The 21,989-nt window shown below is 42.4% G+C and overlaps 1 protein-coding gene across 5 annotated transcripts in view; it reads left to right on the top strand.

Annotated features, from left to right (window-relative positions):
- UIMC1 (ubiquitin interaction motif containing 1) overlaps positions 1-21,989 on the top strand; it is a 153,935-nt gene that overhangs the window by 32,247 nt on the left and 99,699 nt on the right. For 3 of the 5 annotated variants that reach the window (XM_066342609.1, XM_066342606.1, XM_066342607.1), the window contains exon 3: positions 17,662-17,749. In XM_066342609.1, the coding sequence (XP_066198706.1) occupies positions 17,662-17,749 (88 nt within the window). The remainder of the gene's footprint in view (positions 1-17,661; positions 17,750-21,989) is intronic. The other 2 variants (XM_066342608.1, XM_066342610.1) reach the window with 1 other exon arrangement.

Raw genomic sequence — 21,989 nt, 5'->3', positions numbered from 1 at the left:
GAGAGAGATGAGAAGCATCAATTCTTTGTTGCAGCACACAGTTGTTCATTGATTGCTTTCTCACATGTGCCTTGACGGGGGTAGGGGGTGGTGGTGGGGGCCTACAGTGGACTGAGTTATCCTTGCTCAAGCCAGAGACCTGGGGCTCAAGCTAGTGAGCCTTGCTCAAACCAGATGAGCCTGCACTCAAGCTGGCGACCTCAGGGTTTCGAACCTGGGTCCTCTGCGTCCCAGTCGATGCTCTGTCCACTGTGCCACTGCCTGGTCAAGCCAGGTGTGTTTATTTATGATGACTTTCTCTACACAAAGTCCTATATAGCAGTGGTCCCAACTCCCCGGGCCGCGGACCAGTACCTGTCCGTGGGCCATTTGGTACCAGTCTGCAGAGAAAGAATAAATAACTTATATTATTTCCGTTTTATTTATATTTAAGTCTGAACGATGTTTTATTTTTAAAAAATGACCAAATTCCCTCTGTTACATCCGTCTAAGACAGTGTTTTTCAACCAGTGTGCCGTGAGACATGGTCAGGTGTGAGTATAAATACATTTAGAAACTATGTTATTAACTATATGTATAATATGTACTGTATTAGAGTGTCATTTTGTGTCATTTTGGTAGGTGGTGTGCCCCAGGATTTTGTAAATGTAAAAAATGTGCCGCGGCTCAAAAAAGGTTGAAAATCACTGGTCTAAGACTCACTCTTGACGCTTGTCTCAGTCACGTGATACATTTATCCATCCCACCCTAAAGACCGGTCCGTGAAAATATTTTCTGACATTAAACCGGTCCATGGCCCCAAAAAAGGTTGGGGACCACTGCTATATAGAGTTTTAGCGATAGCACTTCAGTTGAATTCTGGAGTGCACAATTAATACTTTTGGAGCTTTTAAACTACCAATTTAATTTCTTTAATATACAGGGAGTATTCTGGTTATCTGTTTTTCTTGAGTAACCTTTGGTAGTTTTTTTTCAAGAAATTTTTTTTTGTGTGTTTTTTTGAAGTTGTAAACAGGGAGGCAGTCAGATAGACTCCCGGCACGCCTACCAGGGGGCAAGGCTCTGCCCATCTGGAGCGTCGCTCTGTTGCAACCAGGGCCATTCTAGCACCTGAGGCAGAGGCCACAGAGCCATCCTCAGCACCCAGGCCAACTTTGCTCCAATGGAGCCTTGGCTGCGGGAGGGGAAGAGAGAGACAGAGAGGAAGGCAAGGGGAAGGGGTGGAGAAGCAGATGGGCGCTTCTCCTGTGTGCCCTGGCCGGGAATTGAACCTGGGACTCCTGCTTGCCAGGCCGATGCTCTACTGGCCAGGGCCTTTTTTTTTTTTTTTTTACAGGGACAGAGTGAGAGTCAGAGAAAGGGACAGACAGATAGGAATGGAGAGAGATGAGAAGCATCAATCATCAGTTTTTTGTTGCGACACCTTAGTTGTTCATTGATTGCTTTCTCATATGTGCCTTTACCGTAGGCCTTCGGCAGACCAAGTAACCCCTTGCTTGAGCTAGCGACCTTGGGTCCAAGCTGGTGAGCTTTTGCTCAAACCAGACGAGCCTGTGCTCAAGCTGGTGACCTTGGGGTCTCAAACCTGGGTCTTCGGCATCCCAGTCCGATGCTCTATCCACTGCACCACCGCCCAGTCAGGCTCAAGAAATTTCTTAATTGTCAAATTTATGTGCATAGAGTTTTATTAATATTCCTTTATTATCCTTTGATGTTTGAGGATTAGTAATGATTAACCTCTTTTATCCCTGATATTTTTCTTTTTGTCAATCTGGCTAGTGGTTTATCAATTTTATTTTTTTCTGTTGATTTGAGAAGCATCAACTCATTTCACTTACTTGTTCCATTTAGTTGATTGCTTCTACTATGTGCCCTGAATGGGGGTCAAACCCACAACCTCTGGAGTGTTGGGTCGAAGCTTTATCTGCGGAGCCACCTGGCCAGGACCTATCATTTTTATTGATCTTTATAAAGAACCAACTTTTGTTAACTGTAGAGTTTTTTTTTTGTTTGTTTGTTTTTGTATTTTTCTGAAGTTGGGAACGGGGAGGCAGTCAGACAGACTCCCACATGTACCCGTCCGGGATTCACCCGGCATGCCCACCAGGGGGCAGTGCTCTGCCCATCTGAGGCTTTGCTCTGTTGCAGCCAGAGCCATTCTAGCGCCTGAGGCAGAGGCCAAGGAGCCATCCTCAGCGCCCGGGCCAACTTTGCTCCAATGGAGCCTTGGCTGTGGGAGGGGAAGAGAGAGACAGAGAGGAAGGAGAGGGGGAGGGGTGGAGAAGCAGATGGGCGCTTCTCCTGTGTGCCCTGGCCGGGAATTGAACTTGGGACTCCTGCACGCCAGGCCGATGCTCTACCACTGAGCCAACTGGCCAGGGCCTAACTATAGAGTTTTGATAGATGTTTTTGTTGTTTTTTTTTTTTTTATAGGGACAGAGAGAGAGTCAGAGAGAGGGATAGACAGGGACAGACAGACAGGAACGGAGAGAGATGAGAAGCATCAATCATCAGTTTTTTGTTGCGACACTTTAGTTGTTCATTGATTGCTTTCTCATATGTGCCTTGACCACAGGCCTTCAGCAGACCGAGTAACCCCTTGCTCGAGCCAGCAACCTTGGGTCTAAGCTGGTGAGCTTTGCTCAAACCAGATGAGCCCGTGCTCAAGCTGGCTTCCTCAGGGTCTTGAACCTGGGTCCTCTGCATCCCAGTCCAATGCTCTATCCACTGCGCCACTGCCTGGTCAGGCTTGATAGATGCTTTTTTATCAGGTTGAAGAGTTTTTTATTTTTTTTTGTTTTTTTTTTTTTTCATTTTTCTGAAGCTGGAAACAGGGAGAGACAGTCAGACAGACTCCCGCATGCGCCCGACTGGGATCCACTCGGCACGCCCACCAGGGGCGATGCTCTGCCCACCAGGGGGCGATGCTCTGCCCATCCTGGGTGTCGCCATGTTGCGACCAGAGCCACTCTAGCGCATGGGGCAGAGGCCACAGAGCCATCCCCAGCGCCCGGGCCATCTTTGCTCCAATGGAGCCTTGGCTGCGGGAGGGGAAGAGAGAGACAGAGAGGAAAGCGCGGCGGAGGGGTGGAGAAGCAAATGGGCACTTCTCCTGTGTGCCCTGGCCGGAATCGAACCCGGGTCCTCCGCACTCTAGGCTGACGCTCTACCGCTGAGCCAACCGGCCAGGGCCCTTGAAGAGTTTTTTTTTTAATGCTCCTTATTTGCTGAGTTTTTTTTTTTTTTTAGGAATGGATATTGAATTTTTAAAATGCTTTTTCTCTATATTTTGGGATATACTTACAGGTTTTCTTTTTTCTGATAATGGTGAGTTATATTGATCTTTGAATTTGTTAAACCAATCTAGCATTTTTGGGATAAACTCTACTTGCTCATGATGTATTACCCTTTCATGATATTGTTGAATTTGAGTTGCTAAAATTTTATTTAGGGTTTTTGCACCTATTTTCATTAGGGTTATTGGTCTATAGGTTTTCCTTCTTAAAATGTTTTTGTCTGGTTTTGATGTCAGGGAAATTTTGGCTTTCTAAAATGAGTTGGGAAATAAATACATCTTCAGTTTTTTGGAAGAGTAGGATTGGTATTATTTCTACACTTGATCTTAGCCAAAAGATCGAGAAGTGATAGGATTAGTAATATCTCTAATGTAAATGTTGGATAGAATTTACCATTAAAGTCACCTGGGCTTGAAGTTTTGTTTGTGAGAGGGATTTTAACTAAAATTTAATTTTTATTAATACATATAAATTAATACATATAAGGCTATGCATTTAATCTTTTCTTTTTTTTTTTTTTTCCCATTTTTCTGAAGCTGGAAACAGGGAGAGACAGTCAGACAGACTCCCGCATGCGCCCGACCGGGATCCACCCGGCACGCCCACCAGGGGCGAAGCTCTGCCCACCAGGGGGCGATGCTCTGCCCATCCTGGGCGTCGCCATATTGCGACCAGAGCCACTCTAGCGCCTGGGGCAGAGGCCACAGAGCCATCCCCAGCGCCCGGGCCATCTTTGCTCCAATGGAGCCTTGGCTGCGGGAGGGGAAGAGAGAGACAGAGAGGAAAGCGCAGCGGAGGGGTGGAGAAGCAAATGGGCGCTTCTCCTGTGTGCCCTGGCCGGGAATCGAACCCGGGTCCTCCGCACGCTAGGCCAACGCTCTACCTCTGAGCCAACCGGCCAGGGCTAATCTTTTATTTTTTTTAAGATTTTATTGATTTGAGAGAGAGAGAGAGAGAGAAGTGGGATGTGGGAGTAGTAAGCATCAACTCGTACATAGTAGTTGCTTCTTGTATGTGCCTTGACCAGGCAATCCCAGGGTTTTAAACGGGTGGCCTCAGCATTCCAGGTCAATGCTTTAACCACTGCGCCACCACAGGTCAGGCAAGTTATCTCTTTGTCGAGTGGGCTTTTATTGTGCCTTTTAAGGAATTTGTCTATTTCAACTACATTGTTCAATTTCTTGACATAAGGTTCTTTTATAGTATTCCTTTGTTATTCTTTTAGAAATCTGTACAATGAATAGTGATATCACCTTTTTTCATCTTTGATATCTATAATTTCTTTATCCTGCTCAGTCTGGCTTATCAGTTTTACGTTCATTGATTTTTTTTTTGTTTTCTGTTTTATTGATTTTCACTTTGATCTTTATCATTTTCTTTTTTCTGCTTTAATTTTTTTTCCTGATATTATATTCTTAATGTAGAAGCTAAGGTCATTGACTGGAGACCTTTCTTCTTTACTAATATAGGTGTTTAATGTTTTAATTTCCCCGTAAGAAGTGCTAAAATGTCCTACAAATTCTCATATGTGTGTTTTCATTTAATTCAGAATACCTTCTGAGTGAACTAACAAGCAACGTAGAAGCAGACTCATTCATAGAGATCAGGTTAGCAGCTTATCGGGTTGTGGGGGATGTTGGGTGAGGGAGATGGAGGGATAGAGCAAAAAAGGACACAAAAAAATAAAACTCGGGGATAAGGACAACAGTGTGATGATTGCCAGAGTAGGGGAAATGTAGAGAAGGATACAGGAGGGATAAATGGTGATGGACAAAGACTTGACTTGCGGGGATGAACACAATACAGTATACAGAGATGTGTTATAAAATTAGGAACCTGAAACCTGTATAATTATATTAATCATTGACACCCCAATAAAATTCAATTAAAAAAACAAAATACCTTCTGATTGCTCTTTTGGTTTCTTCTTCAATTGTGGGTTATTTAAAAAAAAATTTTTTTTAAATTTTATTTATTCATTTTAGAGAGGAGAGAGAAAGGGAGAGAGAGAGATAGAGAGGGAGAGAGAGAGGAGAGAGAGACAGAGAGAAGGTGGGGAGGAGCTGGAAGCATCAACTCCCATATGTGCCTTGGCCAGGCAAGCCCAGGATTTCGAACCGGCGACCTTAGCATTTCCAGGTCGACAGTTTATCCACTGCGCCACCACAGGTCAGGCCACTTCAGTTGTGGGTTTGTCTGTTTCTCCTTTCAGTTCTATCAGTTTTGTTTCATGTATTTTGAAGTTTTGTTATTAGGTGTGTAAACATTTAGGATTTTTATCTTTTCTTGATAATTGACCACTTTATCATTATGAAACAACCTTTTTTTTATCACTAGCAATATTCTTTTTACTAACATCTACTTTTTACAGCATTAATAAAGCTACTCTAGTTTCCTTTTTTTAATTTTTAGCTTATTTTTATTTTAAAATTTTTATTTAGTTTCCTTTTTTTAAACATATTACTTAAAAATTTTTTATATCATGTTTTATTTTTCAATTACAGATGACAACAGTATTATATTAGTTTTAGGTGTACAACCCAGGGATTAGACATTCTATAACTTACTAAGTTATCATCCTGATAAGTCTCATACCCATCTGACACCATACATACTGTAGTTATTAGAATATTGTTGACTGTGTTTCCTATGCTGTACTTTTCACCCCCATGATTATTGTGTAACAGCCAATTTGCCCTTCTTAATCCCTTCAGTTCTTTCACCCATCCACCACAACTCCCCTCTCATCTGGCAACTGTCAAAATAAATGTTCTCTGTATATATGAGTCTGTTTTTATTCTGCTTGTTCATTTATTTTGTTTTTTTAGATTCAATTGTTGATAGATAAGTATTTATTGTTTATTTTCATATTTTTTTGTTCTTTTTTTATTTTTAAAATTCATTTTAGAGAGAGGAGACAGAGAGAGAGAAAGAGAGACAGAGATAGAGAAGTGGGGGGAGGAGCAGAAAGCATCAACTCCCATATGTGCCTTGACTAGGCAAGGCCGGGGTTTCGAACTGGTGACTTCAGAGTTCCAGGTCGATGCTTTACCCACTGCACCACTGCAGGTCAGGCTGTTCTTTTTTTTTTTTTTTTTTTTTTTTTACAGAGACAGAGAGAGAGGGATAGACAGAGACAGACAGACAGGAACGGAGAGATTAGAAGCATCAATCATTAGTTTTTCGTTGTGTGTTGCAACACCTTAGTTGTTCATGGATTGCTTTCTCATATATGCCTTGACGGCGGGCCTTCAGCAGACCGAGTAACCCTTTGCTCGAGCCAGCGACCTTGGGCTCAATCAAGCCGGTGAGCTTTTTGAGTAACCTTTTGCTCAAGCCAGCAACCTTGGGCTCAAGCCGGTGAGCTTTTTGCTCAAGCCAGATGAGCCAGCGCTCAAGCTGAAGTCCTCAGGGTCTCAAACCTGGATCCTCCGCATCCCAGTCCAACGCTCTAGCCACTGCGCCACCACCTGGTCAGGCCAGGCTGTTCTTCTTTAAGAAGACTTATATTTCATGTAATACTGGTTTGGTGGTAATGAACTCCTTTAACTTTTTCTTGTCTGGGAAGTCATTTATATGTTATTTGATTCTCAATGATAGCTTTTCTGGGTATCATTGTTGTGGACCTTACACACTCTTGGTTGTGGGTCCTTTTCATCACATTGAATATTTCTTTTTTTTTTTTTTTTTTTTTTCTTTTTCATTTTTCTGAAGCTGGAAACAGGGAGAGACAGTCAGACAGACTCCCGCATGCGCCCGACCGGGATCCACCCGGCACACCCACCAGGGGCGGTGCTCTGCCCCCCAGGGGGCGATGCTCTGCCCATCCTGGGCGTCGCCATATTGCGACCAGAGCCACTCTAGCGCCTGAGGCAGAGGCCACAGAGCCATGCCCAGCGCCCGGGCCATCTTTGCTCCAATGGAGCCTTGGCTGCGGGAGGGGAAGAGAGAGACAGAGAGGAAAGCGCGGCGGAGGGGTGGAGAAGCAAATGGGCGCTTCTCCTATGTGCCCTGGCCGGGAATCGAACCCGGGTCCTCCGCACGCTAGGCCGACGCTCTACCGCTGAGCCAACCGGCCAGGGCACATTGAATATTTCTTGTCACTCCCTTCTGGCCTGCAAAATTTCTGTTGAGAAATCAGCTAACGGTTTAATTGGGAGCTCCTTTTGTAGGTAACTAACTGCTTTTCTCTTGCTGCTTTGGAGAGTCTTTCTTTGTCTTCTACCCTTTGCATTTTAATTATAATATATCTTGGTGTGGGTCTCTGTGGGTTCATTTTATTTGGAACTCTCTGTGTTTCCTGGATTTGTCTATTTCCTTTACCAGATTAGGAAAGTTTTCTGTCATTATTTTTTCTTTTTTTTATTTTAAGCAAGAGAGACAGAGACAGAGAGAGAAAGACAGCTAGGGACAGACAGACAGGAAGGAAGAGAGATGAGAAACATCAATTCTTTGTTGTGGCACCTTAGTTGTTCATTGATTGCTTTGTAATACATGCCTTGATGGGGGGAGGCCTGCAGCTGAGCCAGTGACTTTGGGTTCAAGCCAGCAACCTTGGGCTTCAAGCTAGCAACCTTGGGCTTCAAGCCAGTGACCATGGAATAATGTTGATAGCCCACGCTCAAGCCGGTGACCTTGGGTTTTTGAATCTGGCATTTCAGCATTTCAGGTCAGTGCTCTATTTCACCACTACGCTGTCAGGCTCAATTTATTCTTGTACTCTCATATAGGCTGTTTCTCATCCTCTGCACTGTCCTTCCACCTCCAGTATTCATCCTGGCTCTGCTGTCATTGTTTTTTTCTGTTTCAATATAACAACTTTATTGAGCTATAATTCACCCACTATATGAATTCACTAGTTTAAAGTATAATTCAGTGGTTTTTAGTATATCCACAGAGTTGTACAACCATCACCACATCAACTGAAAAAGAAATTTGTTATTAGTCATTATTCTTTATTTTCCCCCAAACTCCAGTCCTAGACAACCACTAATCTTTCTGTATTTATGGATTTGCCCATTCTGTGCATGTCCTATAAATAGAATTGTATACTATTTGGACTTTATGATTGGTTCTTTCATGTAACTTGTTTTCAAAGTTCATCATTTTGTAGCATGTATGAATACTTCATTTCTTATTTATGTTCTGGGGAGAGGAGGAGAAAGATGACACTCTATCCACTGCACCACCACCGGTCAGGCTTCATTTCTTTTTTATTCTTATTTTTTATTTATTTACTTTTTTTGTATTTTTCTGAAGTTGGAAACGGGGAGGCAGTCAGACAGACTCCCGCATGCGCCCGACCGGGATCCACCCGGCCTGCCCACCAGGGGGCGATGCTCTGCCCATCTGGGCATCACTCTGCCACAACCAGAGCCATTCTAACGCCTGAGGCAGAGGCCATGGAGCCATCCTCAGCGCCCGGGCCAACTTTGCTCCAGTGGAGCCTCGGCTGCGGGAGGGGAAGAGAGAGACAGAGAGGAAGGAGAGGGGGAGGGGTGGAGAAGCAGATGGGTGCTTCTCCTGTGTGCCCTGGCCAGGAATCGAACCCAGGACTCCCGCACGCCAGGCCGACGCTCTACCACAGAGCCAACCGGCCAGGGCCTATTTTTTTTTTAAAGCAGGTGCACCACTTTACATTCTCCTCAACAGTATACTAGGGTTCCAGTTTTTCCCCATCCTTGCCAACACTATTTTGTTTTTTTTTCTTTTAAAAAATATTATAACTACCCTATTGGGTGTGTAGTGGTATCTCATTGGTTTTGATTTGCATTTTTCTAATGGATAATCAATAGATCATCTTTTCATGTTCTTATAGGTTATTTGTATATCTTTTTTGGGGGAAATGTCTATTTAAGCCCTTTGAACATTTATACATAGCAATGTTTGTCATTTTGTTGTTAAATGGTAAGTGTTCTTTTTATATTCTGAATATTAAACCCCTTATCACAGTGTTTTCCAGCCCCTGACCGGCGGTTGAAAATCACTGCCTTATCAAATATTTGATTTGTAATGACTGTTTTTCTTTGAGTCACCTTTACACTTTCATGATGATGTTCTTTGATATATAAAAGTCTTAAGGTTTGATGAAATCTAGCTTATTTATTTATTTAGTTATTTGTTGCTTGTGCTTTTGTTCTCATATCTAGGAATCTGTTGTAAAATCTAAAATCATGAAGGTTGATCCCTAAGAGTTTTATATAGGTTTAACTCTTTTTTTTTTTTTTTTTTTTTTTTTTCATTTTTCTGAAGCTTGAAACAGGGAGAGACAGTCAGACAGACTCCCGCATGCGCCCGACCGGGATCCACCCGGCACGCCCACCAGGGGAGGTGCTCTGCCCCCCAGGGGGCGATGCTCTGCCCATCCTGGGCGTCGCCATATTGGGACCAGAGCCACTCTAGCGCCTGAGGCAGAGGCCACAGAGCCATGCCCAGCGCCCGGGCCATCTTTGCTCCAATGGAGCCTTGGCTGCGGGAGGGGAAGAGAGAGACAGAGAGGAAAGCGCGGCGGAGGGGTGGAGAAGCAAATGGGCGCTTCTCCTATGTGCCCTGGCCGGGAATCGAACCCGGGTCCTCCGCACGCTAGGCCGACGCTCTACCGCTGAGCCAACCGGCCAGGGCCAGGTTTAACTCTTACATTTATGTCTTTGATCTATTTTGAGCTAATTTTTGTATATGGTGGGAGATAGGGATGTGTGTACTTGTAAAATATACATAACAATATGTATTTACCATTTTAACCATTTTAAGTGTATCAGTTAGTGGCATTAAGTATATTTATATTGTTGTGGAGTTGTAGTTTTTTATATATTGTGCATATTAATCCCTTGACAGGTATATGATTTGTATGTACATTTTCTTATTCTGTAAGTTGCCTTTTTATTTTTTTTGTATTTTTCTGAAGTGAGAAGCAGGGAGGCAGACAGACTCCTGCATACGCCCAACTGGGATCCACGCAGCATGCCCACTAGGGGGCGATGCTCTGCCCATCTGGGCTGTTGCTCCACTGCAACTGGAGCCAATCTAGCACCTGAGGTGGAGGACATGGAGCCATCCTCAGCACCTGGGCCAATTTTGCTCCCATGGAGCCTTGGCTGCAGGAGGGGAAGAGAGAGAGAGAAAGGAGAGGGGAGGAATGGAGAAGCAGATGAGCACTTCTCCTGTGTGTCCTGACCGGAAATCTAACCCTGGACTTCCACATGCCGGGCCAACGCTCTACTGCTGAGCCCAACCGGACAGGGCCTCTAAGTTGCCTTTTTAAAAAAACTTGTCATTTGGTACTAAGTAGTTTTAAATTTTGATACAGTCCAATTTATTTGGCTTTTTTCTTTTGTTGCTTGTTCTTTTGGTGTCATATTTAAGGAAATCATTGCTGAATCCAGTGTCATAAAGCTTCCCCCCATGCTTTCTATTAAAAGTTTAAAAATGCTGCCTCTTACCTTTAGGTCATTGATTCACTTGGTGTTGGCTTTTGTATATGGTATAAGATATGGGCCCAGTTTTCTTTTTTTTTCTTTATTCTTTTTTTCTCTTTTTCTTTTTGAGGAGTGGTGATCATGAGACAGACTCCTGCATGCACCCTGACTGGCAACCCCCATCTGGGGTTGATGCTCGAATCAACTGAGCTATTTTAAGCACCACGGCTGATACGCTTGGACTAACTGAGCTACCCTTAGTGCCCAGGGCCAACTCTTAAACCAATTAAGCCACTGGCTGTGGCAGGGGAAGAAGAAAAGAAGGGGAAGAGGGTGGGGGAGAAGCAGATGGTTGCTTTTCTTGTGTGCCTTGACTGGGAATCGAACCTGGGATGTCCATTTGCCAGGCCCACTCTTATCTATCCATGGAGCCAACTGGGCAGGGGCCAGATCCACCTTTTTTGCTTGTGGATATCTGGTTTTACTAGCCCCATTTATTAATATTTTAACTTTAACCTGTCTATGTATTTACTTTGTAATTGAGTTTCTTGTACCATTTATATTTAATAAAGTCATTGAGGTACTTTAATTAAAATCTGCCACCTTACTGATTGTTTCTGTATTGATTTTTAGTTTTTTCTTTGGTTTTTAATTATACCATATTTCCCCATGTATAAGACGCACCTTAATTTTGGGACCCGAAATTTGAAAAAAAAGTTACATAAAGTTATTGAACTCAAGTTTTATTCATCATAAAATTCATATAACTTCTCATCACTGTAAAAACTCCCGTCCATTAGCTTGTCTTCATCTGTATCTGATGACGAATTGTTGTCTTCTTATATTGCCTCATCCTCAGTTCCATCTATGACATTTGAAATGCCACATTTCTTAAATGACAACGATTTCAATCTTGATATTATCCCAGGATCTTTTCACCCAGGTACAAACTTCTCCTATAGTTGGTTTCTTCACTCTTCCTGCTGGTGTCAAATTGTCCCCAGAAGACTTCATCTATTGGTTTCATTCATCTCTCATGGCAGCTTTGAGGGGTTTGTTAATGCTGACATCCAGTTAGTTGGAGCTGGAATGTCAAGCCTCTAGGTATGACGGCAAGTTTTGTATTTTGCTCTGCAGCAATCTTTGTGTTTTTTGTTATGTGTACCCTGAACTGACCAAGCATCAATAGGGCAGATTTGCATAAGAGCCCACCTGATCTCCTTCTCCAAATTTTCTCAAACCAGATCTTCATCCCATCCTGTTTCATCCAACCCTTGTCATGAACGTGGACAATCAATCCTTGAGGAATGTCTTCTTTTGGCATTGTTTGCATTTGAAAATCAGCATAGGAGGCAGCTTGGTTCTGTCAGCACAACAAGCTAGAACAACTGTATAATGGCTTTTTTCATGTCCACTTGTCTTCACAGTTACAGTTTCACCCCTTCTTATCAACAGTTCTGTTACTTGGGACATCAAATTGAAGGGGACTTCATCCATATTTGTAACTTAAACTGATGTGTCTTCCAACATTGACAAAACGAGGAAATTCAAGGACCTTCTGCTCATAGCTTTCAGGCATCTTTTGGGCAAGTCTGGTGTGTGTACGCATGCCTAGTCTATTCAGTTTCATGAACCTGAAACACCAATTGTGTCCTCCTTTGAAATCAGTAACTTTGCCCTGGCCGGTTGGCTCAGTGGTAGAGCGTCAGCCTGGCGTGCGGAAGTCCCGGGTTCGATTCCCGGCCAGGGCACACAGGAGAGGCGCCCATCTGCTTCTCCACCCCTCCTCCTCTCCTTCCTCTCTGTCTCTCTCTTCCCCTCCCGCAGCCGAGGCTCCATTGGAGCAAAGATGGCCCGGGCGCTGGGGATGGCTCCTTGGCCTCTGCCCCAGGCGCTAGAGTGGCTCTGGTCGCTACAGAGCGACGCCCCGGATGGGCAGAGCATTGCCCCCTGGTGGGCGTGCCAGGTGCATCCCGGTCGGGCGCATGCGGGAGTCTGTCTGACTGCCTCCCCGTTTCCAACTTCAGAAAAATACAAAAAAGAAATCAGTAACTTCTTTTTCATCAGCAGTTCTTCTTGCCTCATGCTGAACCATCTTTGTGGACACAGGAATTCCAATTTCCCTTTGCTCTTCAATCCATATCTTCAATTTCCTCTCTAAATCAGACCCTTTTTCTGACTTGCCTCCTCATGGCCTTCTTCTTCTTCTTTTTTTTTTTACATAGACAGAAAGTCAAAGATAGACAGACAGGAACAGAGAGATGAGAAGCATCAATCATTAGTTTTTTGTTGCGCATGGCGACACCTTAGTTGTTCATTGATTGATTTCTCACATGTGCCTTGACCGTGGGCTTTCAGTAGACAAGAGTAACCCCGTGCTCAAGCCAGCAACCTTAGGTCCAAGCTAGTGAGCTTTTGCTCAAACCAGATGAGCTCGCGCTCAAGCTGGCAACCTCGGGGTCTCGAACCTGGGTCCTTGGCATCGCAGTCCGATGCGCTATCCACTGCGCCACCGCCTGGTCAGGCTTATGGCCTTCTTCTGCCGTGGTGTTTTCAGTAGGGTTTCTTCTTCCCGTAGCCAGTCTCTGATTGATTTCTCAGTTGGAGGAGGACCACTTTTAGTTCAGCATCACAATTTCTATTCACTTTTGCAAACTGGATCACCTTTAACTTGAATTCAGCACTGTACGAAAATCTTTTCTGAGCCATTTCTGGGCAGAATGTGGCAAAACATAACCTACCGTAATATACTGGTAACAAGTGAGAAACAATGAGCACAGAGACAAGCACAAAAAAGTGAGAAATACAAGTAAAAAAATCTGCAACAGTGAGCTTAAAGACAAGTGCAAAAAAGTGGGAAATGCAAGTAAAAAAGTCTACAACAATGAGCGCAAAAACAAGCGTGAAAAAGGAAATGCCACTGTATAAGATGTACCCAGGTTTTAGACACCAAGTTTTTCGAAAAAAGGTGCTTCTTATACATGGGGAAATAGAGTACTTCTTGCAATAGTCAGTGAACTTATTCTGCTTTTTTACTTGTCTTCCCTTGTTTATTAGCTGCATTATTTCTACTTTATTAGAACATGTAACATTTACATATTTTTCTTCTCATCTCTACTTTTGTTTTTGTCTTAGACCTAAAATTAATTATATGAAATACTAGCTGTACCCGGCCGAGCGTTGCTGTGGCTCAGTCTGGTTAAATGGAAAAGAAAGAAAAGAGAAAGCGCATGTTTCTAATATGTTTAATTTCACAGTGCTTGTGGGTATACAGTATTTTTTGTTGTTCCATTGTCTGTGCAGATATAGAGATTGTCTGGATTGCTGAGTCTAGAACACGCAACATATAATTGCCCATGTGAGAAGCAATCCGTGTGTAGATCTAAAGCACACAATTCTAAAGATTGGCCCTGAGCTTTGTTGATGGTGATTGTAAACGCCAATCAAATTGGGAATTGCAGTCTCTTAAATTGAAATGGCATAACTGTTGGAATCATAGGAATGCGAGGAATGAGGACATCTTCACCTTTGAAAGGTCCTGTCAAGATTGTTGCTTCTACGACGTTACTCATTAATTTTTTACAGCGCACAGACCCAAACATTTCATGTTTTACCATGAAATCCATCAGTGATTTCAGCTTCTGTCTGAAAACACATGCTATGATGTCATGCCTATCCACCCGCGATTGGCCAGGAAGTAGGAGCTGTTGTATATCGTCCCAAGCTGGATTGCATGTGAATTGAATGAATAGGTTTGGATGCCCGTAGTGATGATCATACGCAATTGCATCTTGAGCATACCCATGCATATGACGTGGACTGCCTGTATATGAAGATAGCAGAATCGTTAGTCTTCCAACGTTAGTTGTATTACCATCATTTACAACTGCATCTCGCAAATGAACGTATTCTTCAGAGTGAAGCTTGGTCTGATTCAAACGGATGAATATCAAACGTTCTGTTTTGATTTTTGCATACATATCTATGATGTATTGGTGAAACAATTGACGGCATTTCAAAATGTGATTGTCTTCATTCTCTCGAATCTTTAATCGGTATGAATAATAGTTCATAGCACTGCATTTCATATTTGTTTCTTCGCCACTGACTGGATTTATCATTTTTTTTTTTAATTGTATTTATTTATTTATTTTTTACAGAGACAGTGAGTCAGAGAGAGGGATAGACAGGGACAGACAGGAACGGAGAGAGATGAGAAGCATGAATTATTAGTTTTTCGTTGTGTGTTGCAACACCTTAGTTGTTCATTGATTGCTTTCTCATATATGCCTTGACCGCGGGCCTTCAGCAGACCAAGTAACTCCTTGCTGGGGCCAGTGACCCTGGGTCCAAGCTGGTGGGCTTTTGCTCAAACCAGATGAGCCCGCGCTCAAGCTGGGGACCTCGGGGTCGAACCTGGGTCTTCTGCATCCCAGTCTGACGCTCTATCCACTGCGCCACCACCTGGTCAGGCTGGATTTATCATCTTAACGTTGAAGTGATATCCATCAGCACCATCCCAAAAAATGATTGGATATTGCAGTGCATCGTAGCATTGATGAGTTTCTCCAAGTTTTGTCAATTGATTGTTTCTCTGATGAAGAACAATATCTCTAGGTTGGAATTGATCTCTGACTATAACAATTGCCACTTCGTCTATAGTTGGAGCATTGAATCTTCGCACATGTTCTCCAGCAGCTGTTTTGTCAGCATGAATAACAATCTTATGTGTATCAGATGGCATCATGTCAATTGCTGTTTTGAACAAACGTACTAAATTATTTTTTTCGTGAAGAAGCTCTTGCAATTGGGAAACGATGGACCTTTTTATTCTGGTAGAAATTTCACAGCATGCATTCAATTCATCATTGCCATCACCGATGAAATACATTCTTAGGAATTTATGTTGACCATCTGGGAACGGAAGCAGGGAGCCGGCTTTATGATAAATTTGGCCTTTCGCTTTGAAAGTTTGCATGAATTGAGCTGTTACAATTTCTGCGCTGAACGTCATTTGAAAGCATGAGTTCTATTTCCTGGTGTTAGATAGAAAATGCTTTGATTCGGCCGGGTATAAGGTAAGCCAAGTTTTTAATGGCTCTGGCGGTTCTTCAAGTTGAGGCAGTTTAATTTTTTCAGTGGTGCAACATATTCCTTTCGTTTCTCCATTAAATTTCAGAGTCTTGCAATAAGGACACACTTCAGTCATAGTGCCGATGAGAACATGCTGGCTGATACTATAATCATCAGCTGGGTTGTACTGGAATGTAAATCTATTGTAATCGCGTGATTGCTGAGCACGGAGTCGTGTTTGACGCTGATCTGCTATTTCTCGTTGACGTCTTTCAGCCACTCTCAGCCTGTCACATTCATTCTGTTGAAAACGAAGCAGATCTGAAGCTGCAGAACATGATCACCATGCTCACAACTGTGCATCCTCAAGTCTGGGTGCATGTAAATGGATCGTAAATTGGAAACATTGAAATGGAATCATAAAATATTTAGTATAGCTTGTGTTGCTTTTATGTCCAACAGATGGCGCTGTTTTTTAAAAAAAGCATGTTTTTACCTGTCACAGGTGTGACACCTGTATTTATATAATAGTAAGTATATAAAAAGCATATATTCGAATGCAGCATTGTGTCAATTTCAAAGCAATCGGTAAGAACTTTTGGAGATTTAAGATTTTTTTTTTAAAGCTTAGTTTTCTGTGTGGCTTTTATTTTATTTTATTTTATTTTATTTTTTTACAGAGACAGAGAGAGTCAGAGTGAGGGATAGACAGGGACAGACAGACAGGAACGGAGAGATGAGAAGCATCAATCATTAGTTTTTCATTGCGCATTGTGACACCTTAGTTGTTCATTGATTGCTTTCTCATATGTGCCTTGACATGGGCCTTCAGCAGACTGAATAACCCCTTGCTCGAGCCAGTGACCTTGGGTCCAAGCTGGTGAGCTTTTTGCTCAAGCCAGATGAGCCCGCGCTCAAACTGGCAACCTCGGGGTCTCGAACCTGGGTCTTCCGCATCCCAGTCTGATGCTCTATTCACTGCGCCACTGCCTGGTCAGGCAGATTTAAGATTTTGAACAAATGAACATTTACATTTTTATTTATATAGATTCATCAATTTTTTTCCCAAAGTTTCTCTAATGACTTTTACTTGAATGATGCTTGTTTTTTATTAGGTTTGTTAACAGAACCTTGAGAGTGTAGTATTTTCTGAATTACTACATGTTAGATACTGTTTTTCTTAGTCTTGATATCAGAAAGATTGCTTGATAGGTTCAAAATCTTTGGTTTAAAATTTTTTCCTTGGCATGTCCAAGATGGCAGCAGAGTAGATGGAAGCTACATTTATGTCTACCCAGGACCAAACTGGAATTATAACTAAATTATAGGACAGTCTGAATAATCTGCTGAAAACTAGCTGAAGGAAAGTCTTATTTTTACTTTTTTAGATGAAAGGAAGAGAGGGAGTGAGGCAGGCTTCCGCAGTGCTCCAACCAGAATCCACCTGGCAACACCATCAGGGGCTGATGCTCAAGTACTGAGCTCTTTTTAGTGCCTGAGGCTCATGTGCTCCAAGGGCGCTATCCTCAGTGCCCAGGGCCATGCTTGAACCAATTGAGCCAGTGGCTGTTGAAGGGGGAGAGAGAAGGGAGGAAAAGCAGATAGCCACTTCTCCTGTGTGCCCTGACTGGGAATCAAACCTGGGCCATCTGTATGCCGGGCCAGTGCTCTATCCACTGAGGCACGGGCCAGGGCCTCAGTAATTTAACTTTCATTCTACATTTTTTGGGGTATTGTAAAGGATCTTTTACTGATGTTTTCTGTGAATGTTACAACCACTGATTCTTCAGAGGCTCAGCAGTCTCTTACCTGTAGAGGATATTGAAAGAGTACTACTTTTAATGGTAGCAATCCTGATCATATTTCTTATTTTGCAGCAGGAACAGAAGGAGGAGAATGGATTGCAGAAAACGAAGACAAAACAGTCGAATAGAGCAAAATGTTTGGGTAAAAGAAAAATTGCACGTATGTTTTCATTCTTATGTTTAGAACGGTTTAGAAATTTTAAGTCATAGAATTGACATTAGCACAGGCATGGCTAACAATTTTTTCCCCTGGGCCGGATTAGAAAGAAAACTTTTTTCATGGGCCGGACAAAATATTAAAATTAAAAAATGTTAAATACAAAAATGATTCATTTAAGTAAACAGAATTTTATTATGTAATTTGTTTATGAATGTGAGTGAAAAAATTTAATATATAATAATATTTTAATAAAAATATATTTTAATAAAAATATAATTACATACTGTATAAATATCCAAACTATCGCAATCGAAACAATATTTAATTAATAGAATGAGCTTGAAGGGGTTATATCGCAAATAAAACAATTATTTCGTTTTACAAACAGCCTGGACACGTTTTCAGTTATCAACTGCAGCTATTGTCTATGCCAGTGGTTCCCAACCCCCGGGCTGCGGACTGGTACCGGTCCGCGGGCCATTTGTTACCAGTCCGCAGAGAAAGAATAAATAACTTACATTATGTCCGTTTTATTTATATTTAAGTCTCAACGATGTTTTATTTTTAAAAAGTGACCAGATTCCCTCTGTTACGTCCGTCTAAGACTCACTCTTGATGCTTGTCTCGGTCACGTGATAACATTTATTTGTCCCACCCTAAAGGCCGGTCCGTGAAAATATTTTCTGACATTAAACTGGTCCGTGGCCCAAAAAAGGTTGGGGATCACTGGTTTATGCTACAATGCCACTTGATTCAGCACACTTGACCACAAAAATAACGAATTGTTTGACCTTAGGTGCGCACTGGCCAACTCCACCTAAAAGAATGTGGGTTTCACATCGCCACTAAATGTCAAACAGTTTGTATCAAATGCAGATGAGTACAAAAGTTGTAAATTTTTATAATGGAATTTTTTTAAAAAATAAAGAAGTATCGCGAATCCATTCGACCAATTATTGGAAGTTAACCCTAGATTAATCACACGTGGAATTTTTTTCACGTATCACTATCTTCTTACATATCTCGATTTCCAATAATTAAAGATGCTTCTGCTTCTGAGTAGCTGAGATTTTAAAGTAGCGGAAAATATTAAAAATTTAATTGCAGGTGGCATAAATTCATACAGGGGCCGATCCAGCCTGTGGGCCATATGTTGGCCGTTCCTGCATTAGCTTCTTTATTAGGAAAAGGTTTCTTTGAATAAGGATATATGTACTTTATATTTATTCTGGATTCCATTAAAATTTTTAGGAGTTACAGTTACCTATAGCTTATAGTTGACATATTAGAGGCAGAGTATTAAAATAAAAAAATGTAAAAAAAGAAATGTGGCCTGATCAGGCGGTGGAGCAGTGGATAGAGCATCGGACTGGGATATGGAGTACCCAGGTTCGAGACCCCGAGGTTGCCAACTTGAGCGCGGGCTCATCTGGTTAGAGCAAAAGCTCACCAGCTTGGACCCAAGGTCACTGGCTCGAGCAAGGGGTTACTTGGTTTGCTGAAGGCCTGCAGTCAAGGCACATATGAGAAAGCAATCAATGAACAATTAAGGTGTCGCAATGCACAATGAAAACTAATGATTGATGCTTCTCATCTCTCCGTTCCTGTCTGTCTGTCCTGACTATCCCTCTCTCTGTCTCTGTAAAAAAAAAGAAATGTGACCTTCAGACTTAGGCACACTTGGATTTAAGTCTTTACTTTAATAATGTGTGGACTGCTTTCAGCCTGCCTGTTTTCTTATTAAAAAATATATAGATAATCCCACTTACTTGGAAAGTCACTTAGTAAAATTATAAGGGAAAAACTCTTCTTTGTGTCTCCTCTACTCCCAACACCTCACTTTGGTCATCAATGTGCAGGATTTCTATCCCCAGATGGGGGTTGCAGGGTGTATCCCAGTTGGGGTGCATGTGAGAGTCTGTTTCTCTATGCCTCCTCCTCTCACTTAAAAGTAAGTAAATAGCTGATTGGCTCAGTGGTAGAGCGTCGGACCGCCGTGTGGGTTTGATTCCCAGCCAGGGCACACAGAAGCGCCCATCTGCATCTCCACCCTTTAACCTCTTCTTTTTCTCTATCTCTCTCTTCCCCTCCCATATCCAAGGCTTCATTGGAGCATAGTTGGCCTGGGCGCTGAGGTTGGTTCCATGGCCTCCGCCTCAGATGCTGAATGGCTCCGGTTGCAATGGAACAACACCCCAGATGGGCAGAGCATCGTTCCCTAGTGGGCTTGCTGGGTGGATCCCGGTCGGACGCGTGCAGGAGTTTGTCTCTCTGCCTCCCCGCTTCTCACTTCAGAAAAAATAAATAAATAAGCTGACCAGGAGGTGGTGCAGTGGATAAAGCATTGGACTGGGAAGCAGAAGTCCCAGGTTCAAAACCTGATGTTACTGGCTTGAGCATGGGCTCATCTGGTTTGAGCAAGGCTCACCAGCCTGAGCCCAAGGTCACTGGCTTGAGCAAGGGGTCACTCTTTCTGCCGTAGTCCCCCCCCCCCCCCGCCGCCCCTGCCAAGGCACGTATGAGAAAGCAATCAATGAACAACTAAGGTGCCACAACGAAAAATTGATGGTTCTTATCTTTCTCTGTTCCTGTTTATCTTTCCCTATCTGTCCCTCTCTCTGTCTCTGTCACCAAAATAAATAAATAAAAAAGACTGTGTAACAGTATACTCCCAATTTCTTGTGTGTGTGTGTGTGACAGAGAGAGAGACATAAATATTTCCACTCTCTTCTTGCTTACATGGTTCTGAGTCAGATGTAATTCTTATTTTTATTTTTATATAGGTAAGATTTTTTTTCTCTATGGCTTCTTTTAGAGTTTTTTCTTTATATTAGATTTTCCATAGTTTAAAAATGATAATGCTTAGTTGTAGGGTTTTTGTTGTTGTTTTTTGCATTTTTCCTGTTTTGTGTTCTTAGAGCTCCCTGGATCTGTGGTTTGGTATTTGACAATAAATGGGGAAATTCTGAGTCATTGTTTCACCTATTTCTTTTGCTTTTTCTTTCTTTTCCTTCTGATAATTCTATTATGTGTTTGTTCCACCTTTTGTAATTGTCTGTTTTATTCTTTTCAGTTTGTTCTCTTTGCTCTTTGTTCCACCTTTTGTAATTGCAGTTTTATTCTTTTCAGTTTGTTCTCTTTGCTTTTTAGTTTGGGGTTTCTATTACTATTGTATATCCTCAAGCTTAGATATTTTCCTCAGCTGTGTTCAGTCCACTAATAACAGGCATTCTTTATTTCTGTTAGTGTGTTTTCGATCTCTGGTATTTCTTTTTGGTTATTTCTTAGGATTTACATCTCCATTTACATTCTCCATCTGTCCTTGTATGCTCTGGCTCTCTGCTTTATCCATTAGAGACTTTAGTATAGTAATCATAGTTGTTTTAAATTCTGAGTCTGATAATTCCAACATCTCAGCTATGTCTGTTTCTGTCCTTTTTTTTTATTATTATTATTTTTTTACAGAGACAGAGAGGGAGTCAGAGTGAGGGATAGACAGAGACAGACAGACAGGAACGGAGAGATGAGAAGCATCAATCATTAGTTTTTCATTGCGCATTGCGACACCTTAGTTGTTCATTGATTGCTTTCTCATACGTGCCTTGAGCGCGGGCCTTCAGCAGACCGAGTAACCCCTTGCTCGAGCCAGCGACCTTGGGTCCAAGCTGGTGCGCTTTGCTCAAACCAGATGAGCTCACGTTCAAGCTGGCGACCTCCGGGTCTCGAACCTGGGTCGTCCGCATCCCAGTCCAACGCTCTATCCACTGCGCCACCGCCTGGTCAGGCTGTTTCTGTCTCTTCAAATTGTGTTTTTGGTTTGTTTGTTTTTTGCCTTTTAGTATGTCATTAATTTTTTTCCTGATAGTTGGACATGATGTACTGCATAAAAGAAACTTCTAAATAGGTCTTGAGTAATGTGGTATAAATGTAGGGGTAGGTGAAACATTTGATGGTTCTGTGATTAGGTCTCAGTCTTTCAGTGAGCTTGTGTATCTGGTCTTTGAACGTCACAAGTGTTTCTCAGATGTTTTTCATCCCACCCCCACCCCCTTTAGATGGGACAGAATGGCTAGAGTAGATAAGAGCTTGGTATTTCCCTTTCGTCAAGTCAGTTAGACTCTGATCAGTTTGGGCTCTGGTTAACTACTGTAGTTTCTCCCAGGGCAGGCCTAGTTAAAAAGAACAGGGTACTTTGGCATATTTCAGAATAGTTCCTTTCCTCCTCCCCCATATTAATTGT

The sequence above is a fragment of the Saccopteryx leptura genome, chromosome 6, assembly GCF_036850995.1.
Source record: "Saccopteryx leptura isolate mSacLep1 chromosome 6, mSacLep1_pri_phased_curated, whole genome shotgun sequence".
NCBI lineage: Eukaryota > Metazoa > Chordata > Mammalia > Chiroptera > Emballonuridae > Saccopteryx > Saccopteryx leptura.
This window is presented reverse-complemented; position numbering and strand designations above follow the sequence as displayed.